This window comes from Acinonyx jubatus, chromosome C2 (genome assembly GCF_027475565.1).
Source record: "Acinonyx jubatus isolate Ajub_Pintada_27869175 chromosome C2, VMU_Ajub_asm_v1.0, whole genome shotgun sequence".
In the NCBI taxonomy this organism is placed as follows: domain Eukaryota; kingdom Metazoa; phylum Chordata; class Mammalia; order Carnivora; family Felidae; genus Acinonyx; species Acinonyx jubatus.
The window spans coordinates 67,238,497-67,250,619 of NC_069384.1; the positions used below are offsets into that span (position 1 = coordinate 67,238,497).

At 39.3% G+C, this 12,123-nt stretch overlaps 1 protein-coding gene across 1 annotated transcript in view; it reads left to right on the plus strand.

The window, feature by feature from the left end:
- Positions 1-12,123, plus strand: part of SLC49A4 (solute carrier family 49 member 4) — an 88,519-nt gene that overhangs the window by 18,185 nt on the left and 58,211 nt on the right. Inside the window, exon 3 of the mRNA XM_015082255.3 lies at positions 8,046-8,311. Coding sequence (XP_014937741.3) covers positions 8,046-8,311 — 266 coding nt within the window. The remainder of the gene's footprint in view (positions 1-8,045; positions 8,312-12,123) is intronic.

Genomic DNA, 12,123 nt, shown 5'->3' on the forward strand with positions numbered 1-12,123 from the left:
TTGGTCTCCATCCTGACAGCTCAGAGCCTAGAGCCTGCTTTGGATTCTGTGTCTCCCTCTCTCTCTGCCCCTCCCCCCCTTGCACTCTCTTTCTCTCAAAAATAAATAAACATTAACATAAAATTTGTTTTAAATACATTAGTATGGTTGTCTGGGCTATGTAATTGAGTTGGTGAACTTAATTTTTTTCTTTTTTCTTTTTTTTGGGGGGGGTGTTTTTTATTTTATTTTTAAGAGAGAGAGAGAAAGAGAGAGTGTGAGCAGGGGAGGAGCAGAGAGAGAGAGGGGGACACTGGATCCGAAGCAGGCTCCAGGCTCCAAGCTGTCAGCACAGAGCCCGATGCGGGACTCAAACTCACAAACTGCTAGATCATGGCCTGAGCCGAAGCCGAATGCTTAACCAACTGAACCACCTAGGGGCCCCTGAAATAGATTTTCTTAAAACTGAAGACTGCAACAGCAGTCTTTAGAAGGCTTATTCCTTTCCACCATCAACTCTTTCTTCCTTTCTTCCTTTTTTCAGTAAGTAATTCATGACATCTCTCACCCTTCTTTTGCCCTATATCTTCTTGGACTAGATAAAGGAAAACTATTTCTAGCCCTCTGCCATTTTCAAAATCCATGAAATTCTATAACACACCAGTTTACTCTGATGCAGGATGATTAGGAATTGGGAGAAAGTTTTTGAAACATTGGCATATTGAGTCTTAGAAGTAAATATTGTTGTCAATTCTAAATTATTTTGTATTAAAAATACATAAAGTTAAGAATGCTGGACTTACACTGAGGAAGTATCTACTGTGTTTCTAAACCAATTTTCTATCTATTTTCTATCTTCTAAACCAATTATCACTACTGCTAGTTGTAATAGATTTCTAAAGTAGATATATGCATAGAAAAAAAAATATGCTAGCTACTTTCATGCCTTTAGATCTGAGAACCTTGAGTTATCTTAACAATCAATGATTTTTATTAATAATGTTAAGAGAACTCTGAGAATGAGACCATGTTGGAAGAGTAGAGAGATTTGTAGACTGATTAAGTCAGATTTTATATTATTTTCCAGTCCTGGCTTAGCCATTAGCTACTTATAACTTTGGAGCTTCCCCCAATACTTTTTGGAGAAAAGAAAGTTATAAAATTATAAGTATGATTTTAAATGTATTAGCCTCTCTGGAACTCAATTTTTATATCTGTAAAATGCAGAGGTGGGTTATCTAGATGAGGTTTGAAGTCTCTTCCAGCTATAAAAATTCGAATTCTAAATAGAAGATAGTTGAGGAATCCCAAGTATTTGTTCCAGGATGTCAGAAAGCAAAAGGTTAGGATACCAGAATATCATTAAATACAAACTAAAATGTCAAGTACATTAGAAAACCATGAGCTGTGGATCTTCAGTTTGAACTTTAGCTCTTGGCATTTGTCTGAAAAGCTGTAGTATAGTGAATGATATGAAATGGAATGTGGCTGTGCGCAAATGCCATCCCACGTGCCACTGAGGCCTGGGCGGCAGGGGGTGGGGGGGGTTGGGGGAGATGGGGTTTGCTAATTGAGGGCTGAAGGTGAAGGTGCACAGGGCAAGAGCAGGATTTTGTGAGGCTGTCTGTAGTTCCCTTCCCCATACCCCTTCCCTCCTGTCCCCCACCCCCCCAGGCCTACCAAAGGCTAGCAACCCTCAGGAGTTCTGACACTAGGGGGCAGCACCTGGTTTTCCTACTCTCTACCATCTAGTTCTGCTGTTGCTGGAGAAAACTCCAGGTCTTTAATTATCCTCTCAGCCTGTTAGGGAAATCACTCTCTCACCCATTTTGCCACCTGACTTGTGAGGATGAGACAAACTTGGCCTCAGAAGTAGGCAGAAGCTAGGTAGGAGGAAAAAAGGTGAAAAAGGGGGAAAAAGAGCATTGGGGAAAGGTGAGAGGGAATAAATCAAGGAATCAGAGGAGACTGGGATGAAGAAAGAGGGCAGCACACCTGCCTTTGGCAGATCTGTCACATCTTGGCCTGCAGAGTTCGAGACTTGCATTCCCCTAACAGTGAATGTGTATTGGCCACTATCAGGTGTGAAGTTTCAGGTGAGGAGGCAAGAGTTAAAGCCCGTGAGTTACTGAGTCAACTGTCTGGAGAGCTCCCTTTCTGCTGCACAGCTTGTTGCCCAGGAGCTGCCTCCATCCTAACTTCTCTCCACCCTTCCCGGGTCTACCTCACTTGCATTGACCATGCGTTTACCACCCTCAGTGTAGTATTGGTTTTGTTTGTTTGTTTGTTTGTTTGTTTGTTTTTAAGTTTTATTGCCAGAATATTTGTTAATCATCTTGGTTTTTGTATCACTGGATTTAAACTTTTTAAAATGGATCTGATGTATGTGTCTAGGTAACTGAGAGTTTTGCAATGCAAGTAGTGTATTTCAGCAACGCCACTTCCCTGTACCTGAGTCAGTCTGTGTTCTACTAGAGAGCATCCACACTTCGTGAGACACTGTGGCAAATTTAGAAGCCATGGTCCTTATCTGCAAGGAACTTTAACTTGCAAAACAAAACTGAAGCATATAATGATGACACAGAAAAATTGACATTAAATTATGGGATCTGCTTCCTTTTACTGAAGATTGTGAATCACTCCTCTTGACAGTCAGCCCGGATCAATAGGTATTAATTTCTGAAAGCCAGCTGCTTTCACGAGTGCTAAAAAGCATTAGGACAATCACAGTGAGTTGCATTTGCCTTTCAGTATGTGAAGGCAATGGAGACTTTTTGGTCCAGACAATTCGTTTAGGCTTGGGTGTTTTTTTCTTGTCACTTTGCCAAGCTTATATACCTAATTTTTGTTCTGGCATCTAACTACTAGCACCGTCTAAATCCAAATTTCCATTTCCTCACAAGTGTTAACTTCATCCTCAACATTCTGCTGAAACAGCTCTACTCAGATCATGAATGACCTCCATGTTGCTGAATCTAATGGTTACATTTCAGATACCAAATGATCTTTCTGTTTAACTTGACCTGATCTGTTTAACCTGATCTGTTGAACTTGATGAGTCAACCACTCATCCTCATCTCAAACCCTCCTCTCCTTAGTTGCTGCTGTACTGTTCTTTCGCCTTTTTTTTTTTCTACCTCTGTAATTGTTCCTTCTTAGTTGTCTTTCTAGACTCTTTTTCCTGTATTTAAAAAATATTGGTGGGGTGCCCAGGTGGCCCAGTTGGTTAAGCGTCCGACTTTGGCTCAGGTCATGATCTCACGGTTGGTGGGTTCGAGCCCTGCACTGGGCTCTGTGCTGACAGCTTGGAGCCTGGAGCCTGCTTCGGCTTCTGTGTCTCCCTCTCTGTCTTCCCTCCTCCCCCACTTGTGCTTTCTCCCCCCAAAAACATAAAAAATATATGTATGTTTCTATTCACCAGTGTTTGTTCCCCAACCCCAATATATAGCTCTTAGCTCAGATCTCTTTTTTTAGCTTCTGATGTATATTGAATCACTTATTGTACATTTTTATGGACTTAAATATGCCTTCCCAATATGCAGGCATCTCCCTATAGCCACATCTATTATATGGCTAAGAACAGTCCCCCAAACCATCCCCTGTTCTATATCCCCACTGTTGTTGGGGACTTGTATTCTAGAGTCCCTCAGGGCATGGCACTTACTAAAATCACTCCTGTCCTGCAATATTAAGATTTTCATATTTGCCTGACACTGTTTTCTGGGGTGGTCAGTACTGCCAAAGGGTCCTTGCCCTGGGCTCCTTGCCTGAAAGTTACCACTCTGGCTTTCCTTCAGCTTTACTATTCCCTATGTGCTGAGGAGTCTGTAGGGCCAGGGGGATGTGCCCACCCTTCTCATCACAGTCTAGCTACCCAAGACCCCAGATGTGCCAGCAACAGGCCTTTTTCTCAGGTCTGTTCTTCCAAGAGTGGACCCCATACTTGGTATGTACTCCCCAGGCTCAAGGGGTTGCCAAGGAGCAGCTGTTTGGAAGACAAAGCTTGGAGTCTGACTTTCAGGTCCACGTGCATACATGCGATGATATTGTCAGACCAGAGCCAGAGGTCAGAAGAGAAGGAAGATATTGAGGGACCTCCATTAGTACTCTTCTCACAGGCCCCACAGCATTAAAGGCGGGACTAATTATTGCCTTCTTTTTCTTTATATTCCTGGTACAGTGCTGATAGGTGACACTTAAACTACTCCTAAGGATTTGAAGGGCAAGGGCTTTAGCTTTGTAATTTCATATTCCCATCACAATGCCTACCCAGTACATACACTCAGTACATGTTTGTTGAACAAATTAAATAACATAGCTTGTATTGAACCGTTTATAAATTATTTCATCTTCTTTATTGTCATTGAATAGAGTTTATTGTAATATTTGTATGATTTTAGTCTTATGGCCACCTGTTTTCAGAAAAAACATACCTCTAATTTTGCATTACCATTAAAATGGGAAAACTAGATTTTAGATATACAGTGAATTTTATTTTTAAATATATTTTTAGGGGTGCCAGGGTCGTGAGACTGAGCCCCGTGTCCATGCTCAGCATGGAGCCTGCTTAAGATTCTCTCTCCCTCTTCCCCTGTCCCCTACTTGCATATGTGTTCTCTCTCTGTCTCTAAAATAAAAAAATATTATATATATATGTACATATATATATATATACATATATATATTTTATGGACTAATTTCATAAAATAGGGTAAGTTAATGATAGGTACAGAAAACAGTGTCAGGCAAATATGAAAATCTTAATATTGCAGGACAACAGTTATTTTAGTAACTGCCACGCCCTGAGGGACTCTAGAATACAAATGTGAAAAAGAATAAGACTGTGCTCTGGAAAACACAAAGAATTTGGCAAGAGCAGGGTCTAGATTTCCCTGTCAAGTTTCCCATGAATTCAGGAGTTAACCCAAAATCCTGTGGGTCCAGTTCTCCTTATTGAGTTCATTTGTAAGGAATGTGTTTGTGCATTATGACTTTTAATGCAAAATGCACATAACTACTACAGTAATTTTTTAAGTTTATTTATTTTGAGAGAGAGAATGTGTGCAGAGAAGGAGCAGAGAGAGAGAGAGAGAGAGAGAGAGAATCCCAAGCACAGAGCCCAGCGTGTGGCTCAAATTCATGAACCATGAAATCATGATATGAGCCAAAATCAAGAGTCAGATGCTCAACCGACTGAGCCACTCAGGTGCCCCTAGAATAAATTTTAAACACCAAGTTAGCATGTTTTGATTCCCAAGGTGATTTTTTCACTCTGGCAATTCATGTTTTAGGTTGGCCCCCCAAGTTCAGTGACCTTGTAGACTTAGAACCCATCTGAAATGTCCCTAGTGCTGATATACCTGTTTTGGATACTATTTTTATCACAAGCTTGCACCTTGTATGACTTATGTTTGCTGCTTAAAAAATAGTCTATTTGTGATTCCAATGAGAGGTAACACATAGTTAAACCATGGCAATAAGCTGAGTTTTATGCAACTTAATTCTCTCAGGATTCATAGTGTTTTATCATGTTTTGTTTTTTGTTTTGTTAACAGATTGTTTTTTTCATGTTCGCATTCTACTCTTAACATTTTTAGGCACAATAAAATTTACTTATTCCAGCCCTTCTCCTTCTAGATGAGATGAGCCTTTCAGGAACATGTCTTTAGGTATTAAATATCAAAGCGGTTACTCTATGAGTCATCATGCACTGTCTGTTGTGCCACCACGAATCACGAATAAAACCACTCAGTGATAATTGTTTCAAAGTATTTCTAGATGAAATTGCTCTGTTATAGCTTGGGACCCACTGGTGTTTGGAGTAGGTATTCAGTTTCATAAACAGTGTAAATTGTTTTTGTCATCTAGAAAATAGTTCCCCTTTCACAAGAAGATTTTAAAATGTCTTCGGTCTTCTTAATTTAGTAGTAGTAATGATGCCTAGGGCTATTTTTGTCTTCAAATAATTTTTCCAACATTTTCAAAAATTTGAGCAGACCTAATTCACATATTTCACTTCCCACTCACTTATGCCTCTACATTAGGGCCCTACCTCTCTCCCATATGCCTGTTTATTATTTCCTTCTATATTCAAAAAACTTTTTCTAAGTCTCGTAAGGTGGCAGTTATTTTTAAAAAAAGGATTTGGTGTCCTCTTGGTGATTGAATAGCAAAACAGGGGGAAAAAGTGTCACATGTGTATCACATATACTGTTCCTTCCCATTCCTCTACCTCCAAGGCAGAAGAGGTTGACTTGCCTCCCTTTCTTGCATATGCTTTTTGGACTTCTGGCTTCTCTTCTCCTTCAAGGCTACTCTTGAATGTGAATGTGTATGTTGGGAATTGGAGGAGCAATGGGAGTAGAGGCTTTGACAAGGAATAGGATAGAGCACTAAATAGAATATTGAGAAAAGATGAGCAAGAGAACGAATGGAATAGAAACAAGAAACTACTTTTTTACTAACCCTTACAGTTAAAGCCACAGAGTTAGAACTGGGGGGGGATGTCGTACTCCTGTGATGACAGTAGCTTAACCTTAACAGATGCTCAATAAATGGATATTGAATTTAGACTGATCTCATTTTATGTGAGAAGAAATGGAATTGCGCAAAGATGTATTGCCCAGAACCATTCAACTAGTTAGTTGCAGAGCTGGGCCAGAACCTAAGTCCTCCAGTTTCTCAACCAGTTCCTTTTCTATTAGAAGCTACTATAATGACTGTTTTTGTTTATTTTTGTTTTTTGTTTTTGTTTTTACTCCTATCACCTGACACAGGGTAGGCATGAAATGTTTTATAGCATTTTATTATTTTTTTTCATCACCCCGCCCCCCCCCCTTCCTTCCCCTCTGGTAACCATCAATTTATTCTCTGTGGTTAAAAGTCTTTTTCTTGGTTTGTCTCTCTCTCTCTCTTTTTTTTCCCTTTGCTTGTTTGTTTTGTTTCTTAAATTCCACATATGAGTGAGATCATATGGTATTTGTCTTTCTCTGACTTATTTCATTTAACATTATACTTTCTAGCTCTATCCATGTCATTGCAAATGGCAAGATTTCGTTCTTTTTTATGGCTGAGTAATATTCCATTGTACTTTTTTTTTTTTTTTTAATGTTCATTTATTTTTGAGACACATAGAGAGATACAGAGCACAAACCAGGGAGGGGCAGAGAGAGAAGGAGACACAGAATCCAAAGCAGACTCCAGGCTCTGAGCTGTCAGCACAGGGCTCTGTGGGGCTTGAACTCACAAGCCATGAGATCATGACCTGAGCCAAAGACAGATGCTCAACAGACTGAGCCACCCAGGTGCCCCTCCATTGTACTTTAAAAAAAAATTTTTTTTTAATGTTTGTTTATTTTTGAGACAGAGAGAGAGCATGAATGGGGGAGGGTCAGATAGAGAGGGAGACACAGAATCTGAAGCAGGCTCCAGGCTCTGAACTATCAGCACAGAGCCTGACGTGGGCTCGAACTCATGGACCGTGAGATCATGACCTAAGCCAAAGTCGGACGCTTAACCGACTGAGCCACCCAGGCGCCCCCATTGTACTTTTTAAATATCATTTTAGTTTAAGAAATGTTGAATACACCTGTATAATTTTTTTGAATGGCTGGTGGCACTTACTAGGTCTGTTTATGAATGGCAGTCTAGTAGAAAGAAGGATTTTGGAGTCAAACTAGGTCCAAATCTCTGCTTTGCCTGTTAGCACTTGGGCAAGTGTCTTAATCTTTCTAAACAGAGGCTTTAACATCTCAACAAATAGAGATAATAATAGCTACCACATGGTGTTGTTATAATAAATGAAATAAGGTTATTTGGAGTATTTAGTTTGGTATGTGGCATAAATCAAAGGCTTCAGTAAATATTTGTAAAATGAGTAAGGGGTAAGTATTACTGTATTGATCTCACTCCTGGGGAGTCAACATACTTTACCTTTCAGATGTGTCCTGTTCTTTACAGACATGTATCCTTATTGCCATAGTTAAACTGCAGTTTAGCTAACTTCTTTTTGTGTAGAAATGTCCGCTTCAGCTACCTCACAACCTTTTAATTTTTTTTAATTCCAGATTAATCCATGGAGGACAGTTGTTAAATGGATTGGCAGGTCCAACGGTAATGAATGCAGCTCCATTTCTCTCTACGACGTGGTTTTCTGCAGATGAACGGGCCACTGCCACAGCCATTGCATCAATGCTCAGTTATCTTGGTGGAGCATGTGCATTTTTAGTTGGGCCACTTGTTGTTCCAGCCCCCAATGGAACATCACCTCTTCTTGCTTCAGAGACTAGCAGGACCCACATTAAAGATCTCATAGAGACTGTATTATATGCAGGTATTTTAAAGTTTATTTTCTTCCCGCTCTACTTTGTCTTTTATCCCAGTAATCTTCACTCCACTCTGTACACCAGATCACTTCCTACGAAATACTTAGGAGTTCCAAAACATACATATACACGCATGTTTTTCTTGTCATATAATATGGAGATGCCTATTTAAAACTTAACCTTTCTAAGAAGTTATTAAGTTTAAAATGTATTATTGCTACATGGAAGTTTATTCCTTAATTTTTCTCTTCCCATCTGTTTACAATTAAGCACTGTATAACACATTGTCTGGTGTCTTTTCTAGATATCTTATCAGAATATAAAATTACTGGTAGCTGGCAAGCCCATTTTCTCCCTTGCCATTTCCCTGCTCTTCTCTGACCTGGTATACATAGGTCACCCACAGTTTATTCTCTTCTCCACTTCCTATTCTCTGTATGTTGGTCTATTAATAAGGGGTATTGACCTTTCCAAAACATCTTCTTGGTCCTTTCTTTTTATTTCTAGAGTAAAGTTCTAGTCTGCTCTTCTATTACAGTCTCTTAACAGATCTCCTTAAATACATCTCCCTTGCTGTATGCCTATTTGTTATTTTCTTCTGCATTCAGAAAACTTTTTATAAGTTTTACTATATACTCAGCACTGTGCTAAGCACTGAGAATTGGTAAGGTCACTGATAAGACAGTTGCAGTACAAATAGACATACAGAGCCTGAGAAGCCTAACCTACCTGAGATTGGAGGGAACTTGAGGAGTCAGGGAAGGCTTCACCAAGACTGTGATAATTAAACAAAGTTCAGAATTTCATAGGAGTTCAGCAAGTGTTCCAGTGAGGTAGGGTATTCCGTATAGAAGGAATAACCACTGCAAAGGCAGATACGGTATGAGAGAACTCAATATGTCCAGAGAACTGCACATAATTTAATATGGCTGAAGTAATGTAAATATGTGTCTTTGCATATAGGTAACAAGTGGCAGAAAATGAGGCTAGAAGGATAAGGAACTATATTATGATGAACTTTTTATTAATTTATTCACTTATTAAGTGAACAGATATATTTTGACCTCCTATATATCTGTCCCTGTGCTAGGCACTGAGGTAGACATGATTCCTGCTCTCACAGAACTTACAGTGTCCCAAAGGAACAGACAGGTAAACAGCTGTAAAATAGGGTAGTAAGTGCTATAAATGAAGGCTGACAATTGTTCTGAGACCTCAGAGGAGGAGGACCTAACCTAGATTTTAAAGGTCAAGTAGAGCTTCCTGATGATGCAGCACCTAAGTTGGAGCCTGAAGGATGATAGGGAGTTAGCCAAATACAGTGGGCAGGAGGAACAATATACTAGAAAGAGAGAGAGAGAGAGAGAGAGAGAGAGAGAGAGCCATGGAGGAGAAGCCCAGTAAGGGGTGAGAGCCTGCTATATTCAAGCAACTCAAAGCCCAGAGTGGCTTAGACTCGGTGAGAGTAGTGACAGGTAAAGCTAGAGAGGTAAGCCAGGCCATACAAGCCTTCTAAGCAGGGCTAAAGGGTTTGAAATTCACTATATTGTAGGCAAACGCCACACTCTGAAGAATTTTACATTAGAGAGTTATGCAGTGATATTTACATTTCAAAATATGCTTTAGAGGGAATAAAACAAAAGCAGAGGTTGCGGTATATATAAAGTATTTAATCCCCCCCTCCCCGCCTTAAACAACTCCTTTTAAAGAAAAAAAATTGAAATAAAAAAAAATTTTAATGTTTATTTCTGAGAGAGAGAGAAAGAGAGAGAGCATGAGCAGGTGAAGGTCAGAGAGAGAGAGGGAAACAAACAATCCAAAGCAGGCTTCAGGCTCTGAGCTGTCAGCACAGAGCCTGACGCGGGGCTCGAACTTGTGAACCGTGAGATCATGACCTGAACCGAAACTAAGAGTCAGATGCTTAACCAACTTAACCAGTCAGGAGCCCTAAAAACTTTTGTGTTTGAAAGGATATCCATCAACAAAGTGAAAAGACAGCTTGCTTTGGGAATGGGAGAAATAGTAGCAAATCATATATCTGATAAAGGACTTATATCCAGAATATATAGAGAACTCTTAAAACTCAACAATAAAAAGACAACCCAATTAGAAAATGGGCAAAGGACTCAAAACTTCTCCGTAGAAAAAATATATATGGCCAACAAGCCCATAAAAGATGCTTGTCATTAGTCATTAGGGAAATACAAATCAAAACCATAATGAGATACACTTCACATCCAGCAGGATGCTATAATCAATAAAATAGGATGGGGCACTGGCTGGCTCAGGTGGTAGAGCATGTGACTCTTGATCTCGAGGTTGTGAGTTCAAGCCCCACACTGCGTGGGGAGGTTTACTTAAAATCTATTTTAAAAAGTGGGAAATAAATGTAGGTAAAAAAGTAGCAAAATGGGAACCTTCATATATTGCTAGTAGCAGAATAAAATGGTACAATCACATTGGAAACAGTTTGGGCAGTTCTTCGAAGTGTTAAATGTATATTATCATATGATCTAACAATTGCATCTCTAGGTATATACCCAAGTGAAGTAAAAATATATCCATGCAAAAATTTATACACAAATGTTTGTAGTAGCATCATTCATAATAGCCAAAAAGTGGAAACAATCCAAATGTCTATTAACTAACTGAATAAAAAATGTACTTCATCTGTCCAATGGAATATTATTTGGCAATGAACAAGAATAAAAGTACTGATACATGCTCCAACATACTTGAACCTTGAAAACATTATGCTAAGTAAAAAACGCTGGTTACAAAGACCACACATGTGGTATGATTCCATTTATATGAGATGTCCATTATACTCAAATCCATAGAAACTGGAAGGTAAACGAGTGATTGCCTAGGGCTGGGAGATTTGGGAATGGGGAATGGATACAGAGTTTCTTTGGAGGATGATGAAAAGGTTCTAAAATTGATTGTGGTGATGGTTACAGAATTCTGTGAGTATACTAAAAAATGTATCTCTGGGGACGCCTGGATGGCTCAGTCAGTTGAGCGGCTGACTTTGGCGCAGGTCATGATCTCGCGGTCCATGAGTTCGAGCCCCGCATCGGGCTCTGTGCTGACAGCTCAGAGCCTGGAGCCTGCTTCAGATTCTGTGTCTCCCTCTCTCTGACCCTCCCCCATTCATGCTCTGTCTCTCTCTGTCTCAAAAATAAATAAACGTTAAAAAGTGTATCTCTGAAGCTCTTTGCAAAAATGCCAACAGAAAGATGGGTCAAAAATGTCAATAGAATGTGAACAAGGCAATCCCAGAAGAAGAAATACTAATGGTCAATAAGTGTGTAGAAGATGCTCATTCATTGTTGTTAATGAAAATATCTGCAAATTAAAACAATTCATTATCTTCTTATTGCTCCTCAGTCTAACAGAGAACAAAGACATCTTCTATGGTTAAATTCCTTATAGGAATATTGTACCTTTTGCTCAGAATATAATAGCCCTAGAATCATGAGTATCCAACTGAAAAGACTCTAGAAATCACTTAGTCCAGTCCCTTTATTGACCACAAAGAATAAAGAATTCATCCAAATTACATTAATTAATGGTACAGGCAGGTCTCTATTCCAAGTTTCTTAACTTTTCTATTTGAGTCTTGCTTTTCTACTAAATTGGACATAACAGAAGTTGGGATTTACATGTGCCAAAACTGTGGAGGGAATGATCAGGACTGCAAGGAACTTTTCCTTGTTAATAGTGCCAAACTAACATTGTTTGGATGTTCGTTTTACTTCTAATCGCTTAATATTCTATATTAGCGAGTCTTTTTATTCGTTAAGTTTTGCTCTCTTAT